General features: G+C 38.4%; 1 protein-coding gene across 2 annotated transcripts in view; it reads right to left on the bottom strand.

Annotated features, from left to right (window-relative positions):
• Positions 1–286: 286 nt before the first annotated feature.
• Positions 287–27,556, bottom strand: part of SLC16A10 (solute carrier family 16 member 10) — a 183,231-nt gene continuing 155,961 nt past the window's right edge. Inside the window, exons 4-7 of one of the 2 annotated variants that reach the window (XM_032762482.2) lie at positions 20,727–20,870; positions 16,755–16,983; positions 12,093–12,302; positions 287–863 (exon numbers count right to left, since the gene is read on the bottom strand). In XM_032762482.2, coding sequence (XP_032618373.1) covers positions 808–863; positions 12,093–12,302; positions 16,755–16,983; positions 20,727–20,870 — 639 coding nt within the window. In that variant the 3' untranslated portion in view covers positions 287–807. Of the gene's footprint in view, positions 864–1,854; positions 11,145–12,092; positions 12,303–16,754; positions 16,984–20,726; positions 20,871–27,556 lie in introns of those variants that run through there. The other variant, XM_032762476.2, reaches the window with a different exon arrangement.

Below are 27,556 nucleotides of genomic sequence, written 5' to 3'. Positions count from 1 at the left end.
ATAAATGTGTTAGTCTCTAAGGTGCCACAAGGACTCCTCCTTGTGCTTGTGTGCATTTCCTCAATAAGCCATTAACGTTGTTTGGCCTTTTTACTGTTGTACCTAAAAGGCTGCTTGTGGGTGTTTTCAACCTCACAACATGTTTCAGTAACATATAATCCAAATATCAACTTCACATACAATGATAGCACATCAAATCCAACGAGATATTAACATCTAGCAGATCAAGACTTTTAGAATGATACCTCACAAGGCATACTTTGTACAAAACATATCCTAATTACATGACAGAGGTGAATATTGGGGTGCCAGGGTGTCACGTGTCCCATACCACAGGAACAGGTATTCTAATTAGAACACATTTTACCTTTTTAGGTTACCTATCTGACCACTGGTAACATGGTATTTATAATTAGCATATTTTACTCTGTTCCTTAATGTTTAAGAATCCTGTTATGACAGGGTTTGTGCCATTCTCCTTTCTCAGTTATATATCCCAAAGGGAACTAAAGAAAAAAATAATAAAAGTTGAGGAATACTTTTTTATACCTACAATAATTAAGGGACATTCTCTGACATAAGAATTACTTAATTCCTTTATTAAATGGCATCCATTGTATCTTCCTTAATATTATTCACACACCTTATTTCCCATATGTTTACATAATTTCATAAATATTCCCAGTTACTGTTCCTGATCATGCTACAATTTATATATACATTGGACTAGTACAGTCAGAGGCAAATCTTCATCCTACTGAAGACAATAGCAAAACTCCCATTCGCTTCAATGGCTGCAGGATTGGGTCAAGGAGTCCCAAGATCATAGAAAATGCTCTGCTTATCTGCTAGCAGTATGCTCACTATAAGTGGAGGAAAAAATATCAGTTCAGACAAGAAGTTATTAGATTGCATAAAGGTTACAGCATAGTCACACTATTGCTATTCACATTCCGAGTCAGGAGGAAAACTGTGGAGTGCTTTGCGTGGGGATGCGTGCCATGTGGCATGGTTAACAAACTTTTCATTAAAGGTGACCTAGAAAGGAAAAATAAAGTTAGGTGTGCACTTGTTTGTTTCTCTATATTATGTAAAAGCCAGACAGGTTTTTGTTGTTGTTTTGTTGTTACATTTAAAATCCACATCCATTCTAAGATGGAAAACTTGTGGAAACTGGAGAACTAGGGAAATATGAGAAGTCAGCAGAATGTAAGCGGAGGGGGAAGGAAAGTTTTAGTCAGATCATTTAAACTTTATGGCCCAGATCCACAAAATAGATTTAGGTGCCCAAACTCCAGACTTGGGCCCCTAGGTCCCAGTTTTGGCTCCGCTGTGACCTACAAAACTCCTGCTGAACTGGTAGGCGCCAAAACTCAGTGCCTGTTTTCTGGTTAAAAGTTCCCTTGGTGCCTATGTTTCTGTCTCTGAGCATGCAGACTGCTGCCTCATTTTAGGAATCCAGACACCTATCTGCCACCTAATCCCCAGAGTGATTCCCAAATAGGGAAAAGATAGGCATTCAGATGCCTAACTTGCATGCAGGGCCTGATCTGGCAAGCGCGCTCAGAGGCTACCTACCAGAGGGAGAGAAAGAGGGTATAACTCCATATTCAAGTGATTAGAGCACCCACCCTCGCCCCCAGCAGTTTTGACTTTGATTCTGAACTTATGAAATGATGAACCAATGACATTCTTTGGATCAGTGTTGTCCTCAGGATATGCTACCCTCCCTCTATACAACTATAGTTCAGTATGCTGTGTTCAGTTTTAAATTACCACTTTATGCTTCTTGTGTAGAGTATTATTCTTCTATTTGAAGAATTTTAAATATAGACATATAACCACACAAGTGTATGCAGTTTGCGTTAAAAAATTTATTGCCATTTTTTCAGATGAGGAGAGGTATCACATTTTTTCATTGTAGGAGTCTGTCAACCCAAAATGGTTAAAACAGTTCATTTTGCTGAAGTGATTTATTTCTTCTACATTCAATTGCATATTACAAAATGGATAACGTAAGAATCATGGCCTTAAAAACTTAATTAAATGCACTGAAATGTAAAGAGGAAAATTCTAAAATACCAAGTAAGATCAAGAGCAGTAATATCACTCAGCACAGAAATCTACATTTAAACATTTCTGCCAGTACCTTCATATTCTGGAGAAAGAAAAGCAGGGCCAGAGAGTTTGGGTGTACAGCATGCTCTGAATGTACACGTACTCTCTCAAAACACATTTTCCTTTCTAATTTTTGAGGATAGAAAAGAAATAAAAATAACTCAGTTCTCAGATAAAATATCAAAATGTTCATGTTTCTGATAGCCACTATGATTTCAGTGTTATGCCAGTTTAAGCTGAAAATAAAAACTAAAGCTATTGTCCTATTCAGTAATATTATCAATTTGTTTTATGCCAGATGTACCCTTTTGGATACATGGTAAAGAAATATTAAAATAAATTTTTACATATACTGGAAATGTACAGCTGACAGTTCATAGTATACAGATGCTTAAACAAGACAAAAATTTTATCCCAACACTTTGACAGTTTCATTTAAAAATGGAAGTATCTTCAAAGCAAGGTTGTTTGATTTTTTAAAGGGTCCATTCATCCTTCCAGATACTTTCACTCAAATGATGAGAGGTGCCCATATGCATGGAGGGAAGAAAAGATGAACAGTTTATCAAAAGATTTTGACCTTACCTCCATGGTCTTATACATGCAGTTAGCATATGTGTATACACTTATGCAGTTTTACCATTAAGTACTTTAACTGGTTTAAGTTAATAAGATATTAAATGATTTAATGATGGAGACTGAGAGCTAGATTTTCAAAAGCGCTCATGTCGCAGGCACCTAAATAAAGTTGCGAGATTTTCAGAATTTTGGCCATTGCATTTATGGGCCTAGATGTGAACACTTTTGAAAATTTAGGAGGCAACCTATCCAAAATGTTATGTAAAAATAGCAAAAGCACTTAAAACTATAACATAGCAAAGGTATAATTTCACATTCTTTGAGTAAAAAAAAAGTTATTCGGTAGCCCTGAGTTTTGATTTACATGATGCTTACTAAAGGCTTTCTTGGAATTCATTTTGGCATTGTTTATGTGCGTAAACATTTTCATATAAAAAATAAATTAGGCAAAGAAATTAATAAAATCAGAATGACATTTTTGTCAATGCACTGGCAAAGAGTATCTTTCAATCAACAGTTGGGCTGCTAAGAAACACACACATTTACTTACTAAAGCTACAATAGTCTCTTTTTTTAATTACTTTTTATGGAAACAATGGAAGAATTTATCAAGATTAGTGTTGACAATAAGTCACAAAGGATTTAAGTGGATGCTCATGTTCATGTCCAAAATTTGACACAATGTATTTCAAAATTCTTATAGCAGGTAAAAGACCTCTGGGGAGTCTATTTTTAATCTGCTATTTTTGTTGCTGAAAAATTAAAAATGAATTAAAAAAATCCCTGACCTGCAAAAAGTTTTTTGTTCTGGTTCTGCATCGGGAGACACAGCACTGTTAATTTACAATCCCTTTTTCTTAAAACTTGCTGACATCAACAATGTTTCCATCAAAAAGAGGAAATCACCTATTTCCATGTCTGCTTATATTTCATTAACTAGGAACGGGAATACAAAGGAGAAATATTAATCTAGTAGGGGAAGCAATATAACTTTCAATATTCTAAGCAGTATTCAAAAAATAGTAAAAGTACAAAAATATTACTAAATTATTAAAATATATTTGACTATGTCCCTCTTAATAATTGGCCAGTTAGACCATCTGGTGAAGAACATGACCAATCACAGGTAAATAAAAATAAATATTAACTGCTACTAACTTTTTTCTGTTCAGTAATAAAGTCAGCAGACATTCATTTTTTCAGCATCTGACTACTACATCTCCTTTCTTTCTAGGGGCAAGAGATTTTCCAGCATCTAATTTTGATAGATTCAGATCCAGTAGTCATCCCTAAAAGGAATGTTAAGCATTCTGGAAGATCCCAGTGGAAGTCACTGATGAGGCATCCTTCTGTGTATATGCTGAATATTAGTATGTTTAACCATGAAATGTGTCCTGCTTGATTGCAAAAATACTGAAATTCAAATGTGCAATTTAGAAGCATTTTTTGAAGGCTGAATACAGTAGCTCTTATCTAGCACATAGAGAAATGCACTAACCATGTTAGTCTAGGAAAGTGTTTCTGCAAAGTACAGTTTCACTGATTTCTTGCTGATGGAAGCAATAGGTTCAAGTGGCACTAACATTGTTTCATTGCTACTTGAGTTAACTGGCAGACCTTTCCAAATAAACAAATCGTTCTGATAGTGACTGCTGGCCGAGTTTACTCTCACACACTTAAATCATTGCCAAAAGTGGTTGGCAGGCCTTTTAAAAAATGATTTTGAAACCACAATTATCAATAAGGCAAGATTTATTTTAAAAAATAACAAGGAGTCCAGTGGCACCTTAAAGACTAAACAGCTTTATTTGGGCATAAGCTTTCTGTATCAGTATAATAATGCCTGCATCTGTAATTTTCACTCCATGCATCTGAAGAAGTGGGTTTTTTACTCACGAAAGTTTATGCTCAAATAAAGCTGTTAGTCTTTAAGGTGCCACCGGACTCATTGTTTTGTGGATACGGACTAACATGGCTACCCCCAGATATTTGACACCATGCAGAAATTATTTAGTTACTGCGCTAGTTCAAATTCCAAGCATCATTCAAGCACTACAACATGTGTAAAATGTATCTAATGTTTTTGCTTGCATGCCTTCTATTTAAAACTAGGTTTTATTTATGCTACGGACAGAAGTAAACAGCTAGCCACTCACTCAGGGCCTAGCATTGTCCATGTTACTCCCATTGAGTACTATGGGACTGCTAGTGGAGTAAGGTACTACTGAATGGAGTAAAAGGGTTTCAGAATCAGGCTTTCAGAGAGGGCTTTTTTTTTTTAATGCTATCATGAGGAAAAGCATTCACTGGGATCTACATATATTTTGTAACCCTCTGAGTTGCTAACTGCAGAAATCTATGCTGGGATAGAACAGCAAGTGGATGTAGTTCTGGACTCTAGCAACATAATTGTGCTTCCAAAGAGGGTACTAAGCAACTCATTTTTACAGCCCCAGTTTGGGATGGTCTGACAGAATGAATGCATATAAACAAGAAAGAACATGTTTAGCTACAGCAAATACGAGGTAAAATGACATTTAAATCTGGCTGTTCACCACCAGTTTGCCCGGACCTTTCTGACAGATGTTAGGTCAGATGACCTAAACATCAGATTTCTGTAGCTGATTTTTGAATAGTTATAGGAAAATGTGACAATTAACACTTTACATAAAGGTATTAATTTAATTGTTGTTAAAAACCACGCACAGAACAAATTATATTTTATTAGAAGCCTACGTATTAACCTTCTTGTTAATTAGCTTGCATGATAAATTCAACTACAAAAATGACTTACTGAAAGAAATGCAGAAATGATACAAGTAGGAGGTTTCATGGGTTTCTTGCATTTGGGGAAATTTATTTTCATTTTATCTTCTGTTGAACTTTTAAAAAAATTAAGTATTTTATGTAGTTTTGCATGAAATTGGTTATCAGGAAAATGAGGGACTTGAGTGCTGGCTTTGAGCCAGGCATGATGTGGTTAGACACTGTACAGGCTTTACCACACAGCTCTGGCAAGACTACTCATTTCTGTCCTGCTGTTCCAAAGGGTATACAACTATCTTTTGGGCTGGTCCCTTTTTAAACTTCTAGCACACTACATCAATATTTATGATATAGTCCATAATTGATAATATACATAGAAACTGTAATTTTCAATGGTTTTCCAATTTTACAACTGTCTAGTAGTACAATATTTTTATATTGTAGAAAGAATACAATTTGTTTTGCATTTTTTTAAGTTTAGCAGTTGTCATCAAGCAATCTCATACATAGCTACTGAAAGCAATACTGCCCACAGCAATACTGAAAAATAGATTTAATTTTTTTTTTATAAATATACATGAGTTGAAATTGCATAAGCTATTTAAAATAAGATATCTTTCATATTTTACAAATCTTTGGTTGAATACAAATCTAAATAAACTTCTATGTTCTTTCTTTATGTAACTGGGTTATAATGTCAAAATATTGGACAGGGACTATTCCAGAGTTTACCATACATCTGTGCATTAGGAGGGATAGGCTGAATGTATAGCATTAAGCCAAAGCATATGGATGTGCAATGTTTAGTGGCTGGGATTTAGTTTAAAGGATATTTCAAAACACAGACATGAGGAAGTCTCGTCAAAGTTTCAGAAACATGCATCACAATTTGTAGTTTGCACTATATTGTACCAGAAAGCATCAGCCTCTACCAATGGTTACTTACACAGGAATTATTCAAATTTATGATAAATGCACTACTAAAGAGCCTCAGCACAATTCATGTTCATGATGCTCACACTTCTGGTACTCACAGTCACTGCCAATCCACAGGCTTGGGGTATGGGACATGAACGTCTGAAATTCTACAATGTGTCAAAAAGAAAGGACTCCCTTCCCCAGAGCCCTCTCTAAAAATGGAGAAGAGAAATGCTCTTTGGTATCAAAAGGTTTGAGGCTTTTCTCTGAAAAGGAATTAAACAAATCCAAGCAAACAGAATAAAATCTACTTAACAGCAAAGTGTTTGGACTCTGCCGCAGACTGGAAATTCTGCAGCACCTTCATTTAAATTAAAAATGGAGATGTTAAAATAAATTAAATATGATGATTATCATGATCAGAAGATTATCCCCTGCTAATTACTTTGATATTAAAATGTACATTGTCCCCACACTATCATTTTTCAGTATGCTACAGATTTTTGTATCCATAATGTATAAGCTGTGTCTTAGAAACTGAAAGGCAGAAGATGGAGATTTGGCATCTGGGTATGGAATAGCTGGGGCTTTTGGCATCATGTAGTTCAGGATTGTGTATATGGAAATCAGCTAGATATTTCAGTGAAATGGAGGAAATGCTGACACTGAAATGGTAATAGGCTTCAAAATCACTGAGATACATGGTGCAGTTCACATTGCTTAGAATTACTGTTTCAGGTCATCTGCACAGTCAGGAAGACAATACTACTTTGGTTTACACTCAGTTCACATCTACAGTGTTCTCTTCGTAATCATAGGAAGTAGAAACAATTTTTTTTAAATAAAAGCTTGGATTATGGACCATAATTGGGGACAAAGACATGGAACTGTTATATTCACAGTACCTTGTTTGTACTGCTACTGAATGCTGTTGAGGGGCATTTCTCATCCCATGTGATGGTAGTTTTCATTAGTTCATGTTAATCTTCCACCAACTCTATCAGTGTGATTGAGGTGGGAGGTAGGGGGAAACGGTCCAGTTAATTTGTCTTCCTCTAATTGGAAATAGAGAGGATCTGGCAATGCCAATGAAACCTAGTGTCAGCACTTGGTGCATCAATGGTAATAATCCCACTTCACATGGTACATGTGAGTTGAGAGTGCTGCTTTGATTAATGTCTCACTGCCTGAGAGTTTTAAAAGAAGACAGTAAAAATTTCAAAAACGTGCCTAGTGATTTAGGAGCCTGTGTCTCATTGCACTTTTGAAAATTTTACACTTGGAGACTAGGTTGCCATCAGGCTGGGAAAATAGGAAGATTCCTTCAGTCCAGGTGACAACGCCAGCATGAATAAAGAATTGGTTTTTCCTTTTATTACCTTCAAGAGCAGTGTTTGTTAAGGGGAAAATTTCTCTCTCTAATACTGAGGAAAGGCCTAAATTAATTTCTATGATTTTTTAAAAGTTATTCATGAGCAATTACTTTCTCTTTTGTATTGCCAAAGTCAGCCAAGATTAAAATACTGGTTGGGTGATAAACTTAAACAGTACTTTGACAGTTTATCAGCAGCTTTACTTTATGAATCAGAATGTGCAGAAATCCTAAAAATGTTAGGGAAGGTTATTCCATCATAATCTGCTAGTTTATAACAGTGCCTCTCCTAGTCTAATTTTACTTGTCTCTTTTTTACATATAACCTTTCCATCATATAACTGGTATGTTTTGTAAAACCCTATTAAATCATAGGAGGGAAAATACTGATAGTGGGTAAAACAAAAAGTGCCTAAGTGGAAGTCAATGACTTAGGCTCCTAAACCATTCAGGTGATTTTAAAATTTACCCAGTGGGATTAAAGTGAGTCAGGCTGCACCATGTATTAATTTGAAATTAAATATAAATCCAAGTTAAATGGAGCATATCTAATCAGAATACTACTGTAAATAGGTAATTAAGCAATAAGTTTTTTTTCTATACACAAATGCAAACATATAGACAGGAGTATATCATATGAAAACATAAGGTGGTCTACAACAATACCGATGATACTAAATAGGGCCACTTATGAAGTACAGTTACACTACTTTATTCGGAGTAATTGAGATTTTGATTACAATTATTTTAGCACCATGAACAACAAGAGACATTCAATTCTTATGTTTCTAACTAATCAGATTTAGAAAGCATGGAGCTAATGCTAGCAATATGAATGTTAACTGGTGTCAAAATAATATACAAAATACAACGTTTACAAAGACATTCAACCACTTGTCGGTGTCTTCAATATTAGTATGCACAGTAGTATAAAATATAGTCAGTCTAAGCCGTGGTCTACACTGGGGGGGAATCGATGTAAGATACGCAACTTCAGCTACAAGAATAGCGTAGCTGAAATCAACTTATCTTAGATCGACTTACCTCGCATCCTCATGGTGCGGGATCGACTGCTGCCACTCCCCACATCAACTCCGCTTCCGCCTCTTGCAGGGGTGGAGTACCAGAGTTGACGGCAGAGTGATCGGGGATTGATTTAATTGCATCTATACTAGGGGGAGGGATAGCTCAGTTGTTTGAGCATTGACCTGCTAAACCCAGGGTTGTGAGTTCAATCCTTGAGGGGGCCATTTAGCAATTTGGGCCAAAAATCTATCTGGGGATTGGTCCTGCTTTGAGCAGGTGGTTGGACTAGATGACCTCCTGAGGTCCCTTCCAACCCTGATGTTCTGTGACCCCCAATAGATCAATCACTACCAGCTGATCCAGCGGGTAGTGTAGACATACCCTAAGGTTATTATGCACAATTCTGAAATTCTTAAAAATGTTTTGACGCCTTTCATATAAAAGAATAAAAGGTATATTGAAAATGTCAGCCAAGTTTATCTAATAAAAACACTATGTGGAATTATAATAGTGCTATACTTATGTCATTATTAAAAAATAAGGATCTAAGTTAAATTTCCTCAACTACTGGGTGTTCAGACAAAAATTTGCTTTTGAAAATGTTCTCTACCTTCCATTGCATACATCCTGTGCTTGATTCTGGAACCAAAGCCATACATCTATTACAATTAGATTCTTATACCATAGTATTTGAGTGCCTAATGACCAAACCGATTTCTATAAGCCAAAGCTACAACATTCAAGTACTGAGTGCCTCGGCTGTCTAATATCCAGAATCTCGGTTGGGAATTTCAAAATCTGTATGCCCAGATCATGTACAACAGTGAATACACGAGAAAAGGAGAAGATTGCTATTGTTTATCTTGCCAGAGATAGGATAAGCTTTCAAAAGAAATTGATTCTATGCCTGTCTAAGTAGCTTTTCCCATTTTTCAACATTCTTTTTTAAATGTGAGCACCGGAATCGGATACAGTATTCCAACGAGCAATCTAATGGTATCCATATAACTAATGTCACCTCCTATTTTTACTCAATATTCCCATTTATACATTCCATGACTATTTTAGCTCTTAATCACCACTTCTCACATTCAGTTCATCACAAGTCCTTTTCAGAGTAATTACTTTCCAAAATGCAATCATCTCATCCTGTAATAGTGACACACATTCTTTGTTCCTAGATGTATGACCTTGCGTTTGCTTGTATTAAAACATGTTTTTCAAATGAACCCACTTTGCAGAGTGATTTGGATCACTCTTTAGTATTATTTACCATTACCCCACTTGTGTGTCAATTTCTGAAACTGTCAGCACTGTGATAAATATTACTTTTTCATTTCAAAGTCAACTGAAATGAATACAATGGTTTCCACATAGGTTTCTATGCATTATCAGTGTGTATTGTAACTATAACATGCAATATTGAACAATATTGCCTGGACGGAAGCACAAGAACAAGAATAATGTGATTGCTAATGTAATTTCTGTAATGAAAGAATCATGGGAATTTGAACTAGCAACATTACTTACAATGAAAGGAGATTTTCAGAAGTACGTGAGAGATTTAGGAGCCCAAGTCCCATTTAGAGTCTTAAATTTCTTAGGCATTCCTGAAAATCTTTCCCAGGGGGTATAAATATCACTTTACCATTTCCCATTTTAATGCCAGATTCTGACAGCCTTGCTCATGTTGAGTAGAAACTGAAATGAATCAATAATACTAAGCGATTGTGAATAAGGGTTACAAAATCTGGCTCTTAATAATTAGGATGCTTATGTAATTACTTTCAATTGAATTTTTTTGTAACATTTTCAACAGGTAACACTTAATAGCTTGTTTGTTAAGGCACACCTAACACAAGAAAACTAAAATAGATGGTGATGAGTGTGCCTGGGTAATGCATATCTATTTAAGTGTTTCATTGCATTGTCAATGCAAATCCAAACAGAGAATGTATTTGCAAACGTAATCATGATAAAACGAAAAGCACTCTGTTTCGTTTAGATTTAAAAAAAAACAAAACACTTTCAGAAAAATAGGTGTTCCAGAAGTATGGGTTTGACAAACTATATATAATACCTAGGAGTACACAAGTAATAAAAGATATGTTAAGGATAAGTAATCATGCATGCAAAGAATTTCTCTACAATTTCTTGAAAAGATGGAGTTGTATCATGTGCAAAATTTTAAAGGCCCATAATAAAGCTGCATATTCACTCAGTGCAAAATCTCTTCCCAATTTGTTTAATGTTGCTTTAATAGCTCTTAGGTATAATATATTTCCATTTATTGGTATGAACAATTATTGCACACTTAAAATGTATCCCTTAAAGATGTCGTCGTCGTTTTTTGAAGAGTCAAATCCTGAAAAAAAAAAAAAACCACAGATATTTTGAATTCAGGCTTTGTCTATCTCATGGTATTGTACCCAAGTACTGCACTTCATAAGACTAAGCTATTCTGACGTTTACCTGAAAAAAAACTACTGTATATTCACTGTAGCACTGGGGACAAAGGATGACGTAATAATGGTTTAACAGCCTTAATTCTGAATTTATATGCTTGTGTGAGTTCATACCCTTCACTTTTTGAGTGTTTAATATATTTATTATCATAAACGTATCCTAAAATGTTCTATATTCAGGATACTGAGAAATAAACATAAAAGTGGTCCAGAGTAGGTTTAAGCAAATGGAACAGGTTGGAGTATTAAGAGAAAGTAAAACTGAGGATCGGTTAAATAATTTAGCTCCCAAAACAAGATAATTTCAGCAAGGATTAGAGTTTAGAGGATCAAAAAAAGATAACTATTCATTCATAATATAGAATGTTAAAAAGTGTTAAAATGGCATAAGAAACTAAAACAAAAATGTCAGTCATAAGAGGTACTAGAAATTCCAGGAAAACACCACAAGAATTTGCCTCTACTAGAACGACTAAAATTATTGACGCCTGGAAGGGTCAATGAATCAAATTAAACAGCTTTCACACTTCCAGAAGCATGCTCTGATAGATTAGAACAATAATCTCCTTAAACGCAGAATCACTAGCAGGTGCACACTGATACTATAAAACCTCAAATGCCATAAAAATATGGATTAAAACTAGACTCAGAGACTCCTAAGAAAGCTACTCAATGGTACAAAAGATTCTTTGCTCTTAGAAGTTTTGTTCTGCAATCTGAGCACACGTTCCATAAAAAATAATATGCTATTTTCAACTCAAAGCCAGAATTCTTATCTAGCTCCTGTAAACATGAATTTAGTCCAGTGAAAAGATAAAAGCATCAGATATTAGATTCAGATTCTTTACTGGGCTTTTCTGCTGTGCCTGAGGCTGAAGTGCTTTCATTTTCCAGCATTTTCTTAGTTGTTTCTTCATCAACAGCTTTTTTTTTCTCTTTTGGCTTCTTCTTTTCGTGAACCCATGGGATGAAAGATAATATAATTCCTCCAATTATGGGGGGAACTCCAGCCAGGTAAAATGCTACATCATAGGTACCTAGGTAGTCACGCAGTATACCTGGGGAAATAAAGAATTATCACTAATATGTAATGTAGCTGCTGCGATTTTATTCAAAGCATGCTTATTCATAGATTCAGAGACTTTAAGACTAGAAGGAACTATTTATGATCATCTTGTCTGGCCTCTAGCATAGCAGAGGTATACAGTTTCACCTAATGATTTATTTATCTAGTCTAATAATGGGTGGCTGAACTAGGGCATACATTTTAAAACAAGATCCAGTCTTGATTTAAAGACTCCAAGTGATGAAGAATTTACCCTTGAAAATCTGTTCTAATGATTAATTACCCTCACTGTTAAAACCCTACATCTTATTTCCATTTAGAACTTTTGATTTAAACTTCTAGCCACTGAATCTTGTTATGTCTTTGTCTGATAAATTAAATAAGATAGTGTCTCCCTCTGCAGGTAATAACAGTCTTTGATCAAACTGGCTCTTAAACATTACATTACGTATGCTAAAGAGATTGCACTCCTTCATAGTCTCCCTTTCTAAAGTGTGCTTTCCAGATGACAAATCACGCTTGTGGCTCTTTTGTGAATCCTCTCCAACTAGTCAACATCCTATTAAAGTGTTCACACCAGACCTGGATACATTATTTCAGCAGTGGTATAACCAATGCCACATAAAGAGTTAATGTCCCATTCCTACTGCCACTCAGTATCTCCATACTGTTGCATCCAAAGATCAGGTTAGCAGAGCATCACATTTGGAGCTCACAATCAGCTAGTTTTCAGCAATGACCCCATGATCCTTGTCATGGTCAATGCTTTCTAAGGTATACTCCTCCAATTATGTAAATATTGCCTAAATTCTTTGTTCCTAGATATATTGTTTGCATTTGGCTAGATTAATATGCATTTGATTGCACTCAATTTACCAAGCAATCCAGATCAGTCTGTACCACTGCCTCTGTCATTTGGCAGCTCATCTGCAAACTATCAACAGTGATTTTATGTTTTCTTCCAGATATAAAAATATTAAACAACCTTTGGCTCAGAATCAATTGCTGTGGGAGCCCACTAGAAATTCTCCAAATTCTAGTTTGAGTGACTTGCCCAACATCATATAGGATATCTGCGACAGATCACAGGACAAGATTCTAGGTCTCCTGCAGCTCAGTGCCTTAAGTAACAGGATAATTTTTTTCTTCTGGGCTATCTATTTGCTCCTATGCTAAACCGGGAACCATGTGCCTTCTGAGCTACAAACCCCTTCCCAAAGATTGTCATGTTCATATTGTGTATCACAGGAAAAACACTGAAGTTTGTTGTCCTGCTTTACTCTCTTAATGGGCCATAATTTAGAAATAGAAAGATTAAAATAAGTTGACCTCTCTCTAGGGAGAAAACCTTCACCCTAAAAGTCATAATCTTTACTTTCACAAAGAAACAAATAAATGCTGAAATTATAAGAGTGAATATTAAAAGGTATAACAAACATTTTGTTTATTAGTTTTTGTTCAGTAAAATGTACTAACATTTTAATCTTGAAAAATATGTCCAAGTATAAAATCATAATTGCCTTCTTTTGGCCTTAGAATGAGGTATCATGCACTACAATTAATATCATTTCTGTCATAAATGTAAACTAAAATTATTAACCCAGGCAAAGATTTAAAAAACATATGTAATAATAGAATGATGTTAGTGGGCCACATAAGGCCTGGTCTACACAGGGGGTGGGAGGGCGGTGAGCTAAGTCAGTCTAAGGCTACGTCTACACTGCACGATTAATTCGAAGTAGTTTAAACCGATATTACAAAACCGATGTTATAAAATCGGGTTTGCGCGTCCACAGTGCAATCACAAAATCGATTGCTTGCGTCCCTGGTCCAAGGCTTACCATCGATTTAAGGAGCGGTGCACTGTGGGTAGCTGTTCCTCAGCTATCCCATAGTTCCCACTTCCGTGTTGAGAGCACAGTGCCTGATGGGCAGAAAACATTGCCCCGAGTGGTGCTGGGTACAGCCTCACCCCTCCCTTTGTGAAGGCAGCAGGACAACCCTTTGGCGCCTTTTTCGTAGTAGTGCATTGAGCAAACGCCATAGCACAGCAATCTTCCCTTTTTTTTCACTTGGTGGGGGGGGGGAATCAACTGAGGAGCTGTTCCCTGAACCACGCCAGACACTGTTTGAACCTACAGACATTTGGAGCTCAGCCAAGAATGGAAATAATTTTCAGAGACTGCTGTGGACTGTGGGATTGCGGGAGTCCTCAGTACCCCCTCCCTCCCCTTCATGAGCGTCCATTTGAGTCTCTGGCTTCCGTTACGCTTGTCACGCAGCGCTGTGTATCCTGCAGTTTTTTATTCAAACGCTTTGGCATTTCGTGTTCTGTAACGGAGCAGGATACAACAGATTTGTCTCCCCATACAGCGATCAGACCTAGTATCTCCCGTACGGTCCATGCTGGAGCTCTTTTTGGATTTGAGACTGCATCGCCAGCCATGCTGATCAGAGCTCCACGCTGGACAAGCAGGAAATGTAATTCAAAAGTTCGCGGGGCTTTTCCTGTTTACCTGCCCGCTGCATCCGAGTTCAGATTGCTGTCCAGAGCGGTCAGTGGTGCACTCTGGGATACCGCCCGGAGGCCAATAACGTCGATTTCCGTTCCACACGAACCCTAATCCGAGTTATCACTATCGAATTTAGCGCTACTCCTCTCGTTGGAGTTCCTGAATCGATTTAAGGAGGCGGTAAAATCGATATTAATGACGACGTCATGTGAACGGATACAGCGTTAAATCGGTATATCGGCCATTAAACCGATTTAAAGTCGCAGTGTAGACCTGGCCTAAGTCACGCAACTTCAGCTACAAAAATAGCGTAACTGAAGTTGACGGACTTAGAGCTACTTACTGCAGTGAAGACACCGCAGTAGGTCAACTGCTGACACTCCCTGTTGACTCTGCTTAAGCTTCTCACTCCGGTGGAATACCGGAGTTGATGAGAGAGAGCTCAGCAGTTGATTTATCGTGTCTTCACTAGACGCGATAAATCGAGCCCCACTGGATCAATCACTCCAGAGGTAAGTGTAGACATGCCCTAAATATCAATGATAGTTTGATTAAAGTAATTTGAGCAAAATTTTAATTTAGTCTAGTTTAAATATTTATTATCCTACAATAGTTCTCAATTAAATTACATCCTACTAGTCATCCCTTTTAATTATTATTATTAAATATTTATTTTATGGTAGCATACAAAGGCCCCAATCAGATTGAGTGCAAGAAAAATGCATGAATGCTAAAGACTATATAAAAAATAGCAATATAAAACATTTTATTTTTCTTGGAACTTGTGTTCCTTTAGGTTGTATAGGTCTAAAACAACATTACCCTTTTTATACCACACACAAACTTTAAAACCCCATCTGCAAGGATGTGTGTTATGCCAACCATTCTACTACCCAGGAACTGGACTCTTTGGGTATGTCTACACTGCAGTAAAACACCTGCAGCTGGCCCATGTCAGTTGACCCTCTAGCACAAGTATAAACAGCAGTGTAGATTGTGAGGCACAGCTTAGGTGGGTACAATAAAGCCATGCCTGAACTCTTTGACTATGTATCCTATTCACCCAAGCAGTGCCTCCTCCTGTCTACGACGATATTTTTAGCAGGGTAGTTACCCACTGCCTGCCCATTGCCGGAGCCAGGGACGGCTCCAGGCCTCAGCACGCCAAGCGCATGCTTGGGGTGGCATGCCGCGGGAGGCGCTCTGCCGGTCGCGCGGCAGGCAGCTCTGGTGGACCTTCCGCAGGTACATCCCCTGTGACATACCGCCGTGCTTGGGGCAGCGAAATGGCTAGAGCCGCCCCTGGCCGGAGCCTTTCCCCGTCACAATGAAAGACTCCAGCAGAAGGGAAAGGTTCTGGCAGCGGGAGGCAGCAGGGAAATATTCTGGCAGTTCCCTACTGCAAAACCTTTCCCCATGGCTTCCCCCCAACAAAGCCTTTCACTGACACATATAGCTACACATCACAATGTGGATGGAGCCTGTCTTTCACTGCATCAGGTAGTTATACATACCTACATGCTGCTGCCAATGGTGTGCAGTGTAGTAGCAGTCTAAGTTGGTTGCACATATGATGGGAGGATTACAGGTTATGGTTTGTACACTCAGAAATGGGGAAAATACTGGATCATTAAATCCAATCTGAAAGCCTGTGTTTCCTTTTGGGAGGGTAAACTGTTATACCTATGTGTTTGAAGATACCAAGGACAAATAAGAATTCAAGGACAAAAGTAAACTAGGAAACTAAAGTTAAATCAATAATCCAGGGAAAGAAGATAACCTACCGTACATTTTAGAGCCAACAAAATGGCACACAACTAACCTTCAGCATTTGTCTCATCTTAAAAGCTTGTATCTCATCACTTGAAAAATCAAATTTAATGTAAATAAATCTATGTTAGATACAGACTACAGACTGTCCCAACATTTACCTGCAATGGGTGGACCAACTATCATAGGTATTGACATGAGTCCTAACAGGAATCCTATGGCCTGGGAGACATCCTGTGCACCAACTAGCTCAAAGGCAATGGGAGCCATGATACAAATAAAGCAGCCATCAAACAGACCCATGAAGAGGCAGACAGCAATGAGACCTCCCAAGGAATTGCACAGTGGAATCATCATGGACATCAGGCCAATTAAGAAGAATGATATCACCTAGACAATGTCAAAAAAGTAAATCACATCAAATCAATGAGAGTTCTAAAACAGGAAGTAAATGCAGGCTTCATAACAACTATGAGCAATTAAATTGGCTGCCTATATTTATTGCATAATTCCTCCTGCCCCCCACCCCCAAAATCACAACACAGTTCCTTGCTTCCTGCCAAAGTTTCTTCTACTTACCCCGCAGTAATGATGGATAACTCAGTTTCCATGTACACCAACATTTGTTTTAAAAATCTGCAGCTGCTGGGAACTATCCAGCTCCTCCTCCTTATCCTGGCAGTGTCTTCTATTTGCAAGCTGGGGAGCTGGGCTCTGCCAGGTCCAGCAGCCCTAGCAGCAGCTAACAGCTCTGCAACCCATTTTTGTGGGAGAGAGAGGAAATTCTGCACAGAACATTAATTCCTGTGCAAATTCTGCATTGCGCAGTGGTGCATAATTCCACCAGGAGAATAAACCTCTTTCAGGCATTGTAACATGTTGTAGCATATTCAGGGAATCACAGTGTTGCGAATTATCTGCAGAAATCAGTACTTTTCATAGGAATGCCAGAACAGAGGAAAGAGTTTTTCAGGGGGCAGGATTTCCCAATCCTGTTATGTCCCAGGCAGTGTTTACACTAGGGAAATTTACAAAAGAATTCCCACTTGTTCTAAGGCCATTTCTGCAGAACTCTTGGGAGCCAAAGTGCAGACAAGACATTGCTGGCCAGATTAATTTTTGCCACTGCTTCAATTAGACTTGTTTTTCAGCAGGTTTAACTAAAACAGTGGCAAAAACAGGTCTGGCTATCAAAGACAAATTCTAGTACTAGCTCACCACTGTAGGAGATAGAATCATGGCCAAGTGTCAGCAGAGGACTGCTGATGTAGTCCAATATTGCTCTTCTAAAAGCAGTCCAATTTTGCTCCTATAAAAGCAAAATCTCTGTGGTTACATAAAAACATTGTCAATAAGCCTCTAATTGTGTTCCAAAGCAACTTCCATTGGATGAGGAAAAAACAGTGACCATTTTAGACAAAGTGATGGTGACCACTTTAGACAAAGTTCAGATTAACCAATCATTCAAGTATAGACAAAGATGAATCCATCTTATCTGTGACATTTAATAGTTAAACAGTAAAAGGCTGAGAAACACAAAACTTGATAAGAATCCCTTGATCACAATTACGGTTAATTGTCATAATGTGGAAATGCATTTTACATAGAGCCAAGGGCAAATAACTAGCCCATGGAGGAAAGATAGATTCAGAAAGCTTTCTCTCTCTTCTTTTTGTCTCCCACTACCCAGAATAGACCTCAAGTTCCATGTTCCCCCCCCCACCTACACCTAAATAAAACAAAATAAAAAAACAAAACCATAAACGCACACTGGTTGATCTTATAGTTAGGGTTATACTCAAGTTCATTTTGCTTGCTGTAGTTAAAGCAGAAGCGAAAATAAAACACTAACCCTGATAGGCTAAAAGACTCAGGTGGCATTGTCATGGAACCAAACTACTTGTTTAGGAAGCAAACTTCTACAAAACAAACCGATTTCCTAAAGAAGGATAAAGAAAATGTAGCAGATAGCTAAAAATTTGCAAAGGAGAATCCTTGTAAATCATTTGACTACAAGATGGTAGAATCTTAGTGGAAAGTAGATATCTAGTTGCATTAGTCAACCATTTAATTCATAACTAGATTTGCTGAAGATGTTAGATACCAGCACACTGAACACATTGTGGATAATACTGTTGTAAAATACTGCCTGTCTTTTTGTAGCCAAAGAAATCTCAATTACCATGATTATCCACATCTATTCTCTTGTTTGCACAGCTGGGAAACCTGTGAGCCTCCACTCTCTCCCCAAATTTAGGTGTCTTTGTAGGCTTGAGGGGCAGAAATGCACTTCCTTGTCCTTTCTGCATGGGCCAAGTGGCTCCTTTTTCCACTTCCTTGGGGTTTTGGGGGATGACAAACAGCCACTTCCTCCATCAGGGTCTTTAAGGTACATATCTAACACTCACAAGGTCTTATTAGCATGGGAACAGGACATTAAGGAACAGGGAAAACATAACTTACTGCCAAATGAGACTAGTTGACTTTTTAGTGCAGTATCACTAGGAAACCCTTCTCTAGCATCCGTACCCTAGGTATTATAGGGTGTATTTTCTAGCATGTAGTTGTTAGGGAACCCCAAGACAGTTCTCTAGCTACTATGCTAAATAGATTACAGCATGTCTCTGAACTTCAGCTCAACAGAACCAGCTGGCAACAGAAGAGTTTTCTCGCTATTAAAAGCAGAGGTCCTTAGCACATCCTGTTCCCTCAGAAACCTTCATCAAAGGGCTCACAAAGACATCCGTTCCCATAACTTCTGCCCCCTGAGCACGCTACTGGGAAGGAAGCAGCCACTTAAAACCTCCAAACAGCATGGGATCTATGGCCACCTGCCTCTAGAAGGAAAGAGTAAGGTAGATCACAAGACCCTTCTCCTTCAAAAACAAAGGTAAAAAGGAGTTCTATGCTTTAGAGACTCATGCACTTAGTCCTGGAGGACCCTGGTATTGGTAACTGCATATACATTCTGCCTAAAGGTTTGAATTTAAAAAACTTAAAAGGAATTTTGTTCACTTCCAGTTCCTGCAGACCAAATTGTAGGGTGTAGTTTATAAACTCCCTTGCAAACCAAACTCTCAAGGGTCTGAATGGTTTAATCTATATAAAAGGATTCCAGGAATATCATTCTGAAGCCTAAAATGTCAGCACAGAGTGTGAAGTGATGGAGAAACACCTACAAGCATGGCTGGGAGATCTTCTTGTTTAGAATATCTCCAGGTTCAATCATCATTGGGATTCGTGGTCTGTTACCATCCAATTTTTAAGTTCTCGGCCATTTTTGTCTTTAAAAAAAATCATTCATGTCTCTATGAATTACACCTGTCCCTACCAGGAAGAATATACTGTGCTAAAAAACCTGAGTCTTGCATGTTTTCCCAAGATCATCATTTGTCAAGATACATTTACATTACATGTGCATGTGACATTAAAAGCTGTTTTAAATAAAAAGGAATCACGTAACATTTTCTAGGTAATTTTCTATTATGTATCTAGACAAATGCATTTTCCTGTAAGTATAGTGCCCTCTTCTAGTTGGCAGGGCAGACAAGCTGCCTGCTTTGAAATGCTCTCTAACTCAGAGGAAAAGTAATGCATACAGCAGGAAGACAATATACCAAAAACAGTGACATTTGCCTCAAAAAAGTAAGGTTGCATGCAATCACACAAGTTATTATGAGGGGGACACGACTTCATGTGTCATCACTAGAGTTGTACTCAAAAAAATGCTGGTGAAACTAGTGAACAATATGGGTTTCAGGAAGGCAAAAATCAGTCACTTTGCTTCCCATTTTTCCAAATGAAATTGAAAGTCAGTTTGGAATGCACAAAAGTCTTGCTATTACACAGAAAAAGAAGCAGTTTTTCCCTGAAATTTCTCATGAAAATTGCATTTCCCAATAGGGAAAGTATGTAATTTTCCTGCAGCAAAAATTTACATTTGTTCGTAGCAGCAAACGTGCACCACATTTGTGACTTTCATTGCACATATACTGTACATTTAAAATGCAAATGAATGGTTTTGCAAAGCTCTAATCACCAGCTCAGATCTTATTGCGAAAAATATGAACTAGCAAAATAATAGAAGGTGCACAAAGCTGACAGTCTACTGAATCATCATGCAGAAGCTGTACCTGTAAATAAACTTTTTTTGCACCAGGAATATAGTCTGCAACTCTGCCGAAGATCAATCGGCCGACTCCTGAAGTGATACCAAGACACAGCAGAAGCACCTCTTCTTGTACATTTTCACCAAGCCTCTCTTTTACATGTTTCATCTGTTTAAAAAAATAAAAAGAGGGGATGGGCAGAGAAAATGATGTAGAAATAGAATTTAGAATTATAAGAATAAGAAATCTTTGAAAAACGATGTATAACTCCCCCCCCCCCCCCAGTACATACATACTGCTTTCAACCATGTTTTAATTCTCAAAAAGTTCACCAATTCTGTTTTGGAGGGATGATAATTTTTTTTTTAACTGTTTGATCAATGCCACATGAGATATTGACAATAGAAATTATTTAAAAGGGTGCTGGTCAGTTCTATTATATTTGCAGTTATTAAATTACAAGGCTTGCATGACCCAACAAAGCAAAAGGTGAACTTGGGGATCCAGGACCCCATACTTCCAAAGAACTTGTTGCTTCCCTGGTCAGTGTTGCTCACACTGTCAGGTCTGAACATAAAGCACAGTTGGTGAGTATCACCACAATATTCTTTTCTTCAAGACAGAAGCTGTCCTTGCCAATTGGCTAAGAGGAGAGTGGAGATTATAGACATAAAAGACCCCCTGCTGTATTAGCAGTATTGCTAATTCCAACTATTTTAAAAGTCATGAGTCAGTGTGACAATGGCAGACCAGGTGCCAGCTCAGGCCAGCCCCAGGCAAATTCACTTGTGTATTAGTATATAGATCAAAGTGATTGTTAAAGGTATAAGAGTGTATTTGGTGCTTAAACTTCCTGAAAACTAATGGGATGTTACTTGCATTGTTTTCACTTATCTGCATCCCCGTTATAACACAGTAGCAAATATTTACATTGTATACACCCCTGTAACTAAATAACCCATCAAACAAGAAAGAAGCCTTGTGGAATGCAAATAAAGAACTTTAACAGAAAAGTGCTAAATTTGAAGCAAGTGGTCATCATATGTGATGACGAGAAGTCAACTCAAAATTCATTCCTCACTCCACCATCAAAGGAAAGACCCATGCGGGTAATGACTGTCAGCTTGTTTTCAGTGAGAAGCTCTAAGTATGGATTCAAGGAAAGATCCTGCATCTCTGTACTGATTGGACTCTTACAGGGAAGTGTACCTGATACAAAGCGGAGATCCCCAGAGGTAATCTGGGTACCTTGAAAAGACTTTTGAGAAACTGGTAGTTTACTATATAACTTCCAGCATTTGGAATTACAAACTTGTGCATATATTTTACCTTCTTTAACCTCTCATTAATTCTAATCTCCTTTTCTTACCTAATAAACCTTTACTTAGTTTACTATAGAACTGGCTACCAGCGTTTTCATTGGTGTAAGAGCTAGTGCAAGGGTTCTCAAACTTCACTGCACAGTCACCCCCTTCGGACAACAAAAATTACTACATGACCCCAGGATGGAAGACCGAAGCCTGAGCCTGCCTGAGCCCTGCCGCCTTTGGTGGTGGAGCCAAAGCCAAAGCCCCACCACCCCAGGTGGTGGGGGGGGGCAAACTCTAAGCCCCATTACCCTGGGCAGGAGGGCGCAAAGCCAAAGGGCTTCAGCCCTGGCAAGGGGCCCGTAACCTGAGCCTCGCTGCCCAGGGCTGAAGCCCTTTGGTTTTGGCCCCAGGTGATGGGGCTCAGGCTTTGTTCCTGGGTGGTGGAGTCCAGGCTTTGGCTTAGGCTCCAGGACCCAGCAAGTCTAAGCCCGCCCTGGCAACCCCATTAAAATGGGGTTGTGACCCACAGCTTGTGAACCACTGATCTAGCGTACCAACTGATCTGGGGAAAGTGACTGGTTTCTTGGGACTGAAAACAATCTAAATGTGATGTCATTTTTGATGTAAGTAACCATTTTATCACAAAGTCCAGTTTGTCTGGGTGGCAAGATGGACTGGAGAGTCTAAAGAGACTGTCTCTCCATGGTAAAATTGTTACAGTGGTCCAGGAGTTCATATTTGTCATTGGCTTGGTGAAATCTAATTATAAAACACACCACCTGTTTGGGACGTCTGCCCTGAGGTAGACACTCAGCCGTGAGCCACTCCAGACAGCGTGACAGTGAGGACTTTAAAAAAAAATCATGAGATTGGCTTAAAAAGAAGTTTTGGGTTCTTTTTATTTACCTTCTAGTCTCTGAGCCTTCACAGTACACTCTGGTCACAGATTCAAGCTTTATTTCTCAATCATGAGGGCTAAAAACTTACTTAAGGTGATATTTTCACATAATGACTTGACTCAAGGAGCTGGGGCTTTAAGAAAAAATGTCACGTATCATGAGTCTTTCAAAAAAATATCACAAGAGTTGACAACACTGATTAGTCAGAATGGGGTGCCTTGCAGCAAGTGGGGTGAGAGGATCCAGAAAGACCACACATCTATTGTGCAGGAGACACAAGAGACACTCTTTTGTCCCCAGAGTTCTGCAGAAAGAGTAAAATCCTACTGGACTGAAGATAATTTCTGAATGGGAAAAATGGAACAATATGGAGAATAGTATAGAGAAGATTGAATGAACATGGATTAAGGAGAGACACAAACGAGGAAAAGCATCGACAGAAAAAAAAATTGTGGTCTGAATACGGGCCTAGGAATCAGCAGCTGTGAACATGGTTCTGACACCAACTTTTTTTCTATCTTGTTACTTGAATACACAATCTGACATTGGAAAATGCCTCAGTTTCCCCATTTGTAAAATGAGAATACTACCTCCTTCTCAAGGATGTTAGGAAAATTAATTTGCCACTCTGAACAGCAAGTTGAAAAACAGACAGTATAAATTCTCAGAATTAGTGTTAGAGAAAATATACAGAAGAAGGGGAGAGAGACAAAAAACAGAATGAAAGAATATAAATATACATACAAAGTAGAGTGAACATTTCAAGGAAAAATAAGTTGATGAGTCTGTGATGGAATACACCCATGTTCACACCCTACACACCATTCTAATAATCATTATACTAAGTATATATCATTTGAAAACTCATAATTGGCTTGTGAGTATTGTCAGATAAAATGTGTGATAACACTATGTGAAGTTATAAAATTCCCCTGTATGATGTTATTAACACATGCTCCAAACCCTACAGCCCTGCCCAAGCAGAAGTCGGTAAACAGGTCTGTCTTAAACAAAGGAACATGTGCTTGCTTTAATTTGCATTTAAGCAGTAAACAGACTCATCAAGCAGGAAGGGAAAACAAAAGAAGTTCAAACATGTGGAAAAAACAGCAAGGGAATATCCTTCTACATAGACTCTCTGTCTCCTGGTTCTCAGCTGAAAACGTTTTTCAAGAAGGGAACTGAAACTATAAAAAGGATGGACAAACACGCCAAGATACCCCTCTCTTTCTCCCTACCCACCTCATTCTCCTCACCCGAGAAGACAAGAGTAAACAGCCATTGGACTCTGGGGTAGAGGTCCTTACCTGAGAGTTTGGTCAGCAATCTGCTGCAGCATGTGGTGAGAAACTTTGCTTGAATCTCATATAGTTTGTAAAGTTAGGCACTAGTAAGCATTTTATCTCTATTTTTCTTGTAACTATTTCTGACTTTTATGTCTTATTATTTGTACTCAAAATCACTTTGTAGTTATTAAACTTTTTTTTTTTTTACACTTTTATCTAATCCAGTGTTTTTAGACTGAAGTGTGTTGGTAACTATTTAAGATAAGAAACTGGCATATTACTCTCTTAAAGGAACAATGGACTTAATATATTTGTAGTGTTTAGGAGAGGGCTGGACAGTACAGGACATGCATTCCTGGTGGAAGATCTGAGACTAGGGTGTGTGTTGGGGTCACCCTGCAGTATAACCAAGGTTGGCGAGAGCCAGGAGCTTTCTCTGGGTATAAGTGATTTTGTTGTGTCCAGGTGGAGAAATGCCTCCATTTAGCTAGGTGGCATTTTCTGGGGAAGTCTTTTCTGCTGTGATTGAGAATAGTTTGAATGGCCCTCGAACATGAATGCTCTAAGTCTGAACCCATCCAAATACCAAGCCATGAGGTGAAACAGTCAGGGTTGGGATGTCTGATCCACTATTCTACTAAGTTAGTAGATCGGGGAAGGGTTGGATGCCTACAGGAGAACAGGCTGACATTTGTAGGAAGTCCATAAACCAGAACGGTCAAGGCCATTTGGGTGCAATGAGTGTCATGACAAATCTTCTGCAGGACTGGGAATACCAGTGGAGGGGAGAAAAAGCGTAGCAGGACAGCAGAAGAGCATCTCTCTTGGAGTCCTGATTTAGTGCTGCTGTGGAGCAGTAGATGTTGAACATCTGGTTCATCACTGAGACGAACAAGTCCCAAAATAGTGTTTCCAATGAGTGAAGATTTCATTTAGCACTGAGTTGTGCATCTCTTATTAATGGTCAGTAAATAAGTGCCTACTGAGAGATTATCCACTAGTGAGTTTTATGCACCTGAGAGGTATGTTCCCAAGTGTGTGATGTGGTTCCAGATACACTAGTTCCATAACTGAATCATCTCTACACAGAGAGGGAGAGATTTCAGTCCTCGTTTGTTTATGTAGAAGACAGCCATTATGTTCTCTGATGTTATCTGGACATGTCAGAATGATATGAGAGAGAAATCCAGGCTTGCAGGCTTACTGACTGCTGGCTTACTGCAGGCTTACTGACTGCTGTTAGTTCCAAGAGACTGATATGCATCCTGGCCTCCTGGTGTCCATGCACGTTGGGTTGTGTGGTCACCCATGTGGGCTCCCCAGCATATGAAGGATGCACTCATGGTTGTGTTGGGTGTACATGAGAGGAAAGGGACTCTGGCATGAAAATGCTTCATATTTGTCCATCAGGCAAGAAAGATAGGACACTGGCAGAGATTGGCACCTTGGTATTCATGCTGTCTCTGTCTGGCAAGTGAACAGACTGAAACCAGGATGGTAGACAATGGAGGTGTGACACTAAGCAAGGAGGAGTGAACCACTAGCAGATTAACTAACCCAGATTCAACCTTTAGAGACATATTAGTAGATAATGATTGTATATTTTTTAGTTTACATATATATTGTTAGAGGCTGACAATGTAACCAAATGGTTCCCATCTGTGGCTATATTCTGTTAATTCAGAGATCAATAGATGTTAACATTTAGAGTAACTGTAAATGTAATTGTGACGTTGCAATCCATGTGTTTTATGGAATAATGTTAATGAGGGTGAATATAATGTAACTAGAATACGCTTTATGCAAAAGGTCTCTTGTAAGGCTCCCAGGTCGCTTGCTCACTGCTTTATAAAATGTAGAATCAAATGAAGCAAAAAATCTCAAATGAATCCACATGTTCCATAAAATCTCTATGGATAGTAATTCCATGCTCTAATAAGAATATAACAGTAGGGATCTATTATCGACCTGACCAGGACAGTGATAATGACAATGAAATGCTAAGGGAGATTAGAGAGGCTATCAAAAAAAGGAACTCAATAATAGTGGGAGATATCAATTATCCCCATATTGACTGGATACATGTCACCTCAGGATGAAATGCAGAGACAAAATTTGTTAATACTTTAAATGACTGCTTCTTGGAGCAGCTGGTACAGGAACCCACAAGGGGAGAGGCAATTCTCAATTTAGTCGTGAGTGGAGTGCAGGAGCGGGTCCAAGAGGTAACTATAACAGGACCGCTTGGAAATAGTGAAGTAATAGAGTAACATTTAACATTTCTGTGGTGGGAAGAACACCTGAACAGCCCAACACTGTGGCATTTAATTTCAGAAAGGGAACTATGCAAAAATGAGGAGATTACTTAAACAGAAATTAAAAGGTGCAGGGATTTCACACTAATCACTGTAAGCTGCATGGACACTTTTCAAAGACATCACAATAGAGGCCCAACTTGAATGTATACCCCAAATTAAAAAACAGTAAAAGAACTAAAAGAGCCACCATGGCTTAACAACAATGTAAAAGAAGCAGTGAGAGATAAAAAGGCATCTTTTAAAAAGTGGAAGTCAAATCCTAGTGAGGTAAATAGAAAGGAGCATAAACACTGCCAAATTAAGTGTAAAAATGTAATAAGAAAAGCAAAAAGGAGTTTGAAGAACAGCTAGCCAAAAACTCAAAAGGTAATAACAAAATGGTTTTTTTTAGTATTATCAGAAGCAGAAAGCCTGCTAAACAACCAGTGGGGCCCCTGGACGATCGAGATACAAAAGGAGTACTTAAAGACAATAAAGTCATTGTGGAGAAACTAAATAAATTCTTTCCTTTGGACTTCATGGCTGATGTTGTTAAGGAGATTCCCAAACCTGAGCTATCCTTTGTAGGTGACAAGTCTGAGGAATTGTCACAGATTGAAGTATCACTAGAGGTGGTTTTGGAATTAGTTGATAAACTTAACAGTAACAAGTCACTGGGACCAGACGGCATTCACCCAAGAGTTCACCCAAGAACCTAGGGGTTACAGTGACGAGAGGCTGGATGTGAGTTGACAGTGTACCCTTGTTGCCAAGAAGGCTAATGGCAATTTGGGCTGTATAAGTAGGGGCACTGCCAGCAGATCGAGGGACGTGATTGTTCCCTCCTATTAGACATTGGTGAGGCCTCATCTGGAGTACTGTCTCCAGTTTTGGGCCCCAAACTACAGGAAGGATGTGGAAAAATTGGAAAAAAAGAGTCCAGCAGAGGGCAACAAAAATGATTAGGGGGCTGGAACACATGATTTATGAGGAGAGGCTGAGGGAACTGAGATTATTTAGTCTGCAGAAGAGAAGAATGAGGGAGGATTTGATAGCTGCTTT

This window comes from Chelonoidis abingdonii, chromosome 3, assembly GCF_003597395.2.
Source record: "Chelonoidis abingdonii isolate Lonesome George chromosome 3, CheloAbing_2.0, whole genome shotgun sequence".
Classification (NCBI taxonomy): domain Eukaryota; kingdom Metazoa; phylum Chordata; order Testudines; family Testudinidae; genus Chelonoidis; species Chelonoidis abingdonii.
The sequence above is the reverse complement of the archived record's forward strand: the minus strand, read 5'-3'. Positions and strand labels throughout refer to the sequence as shown.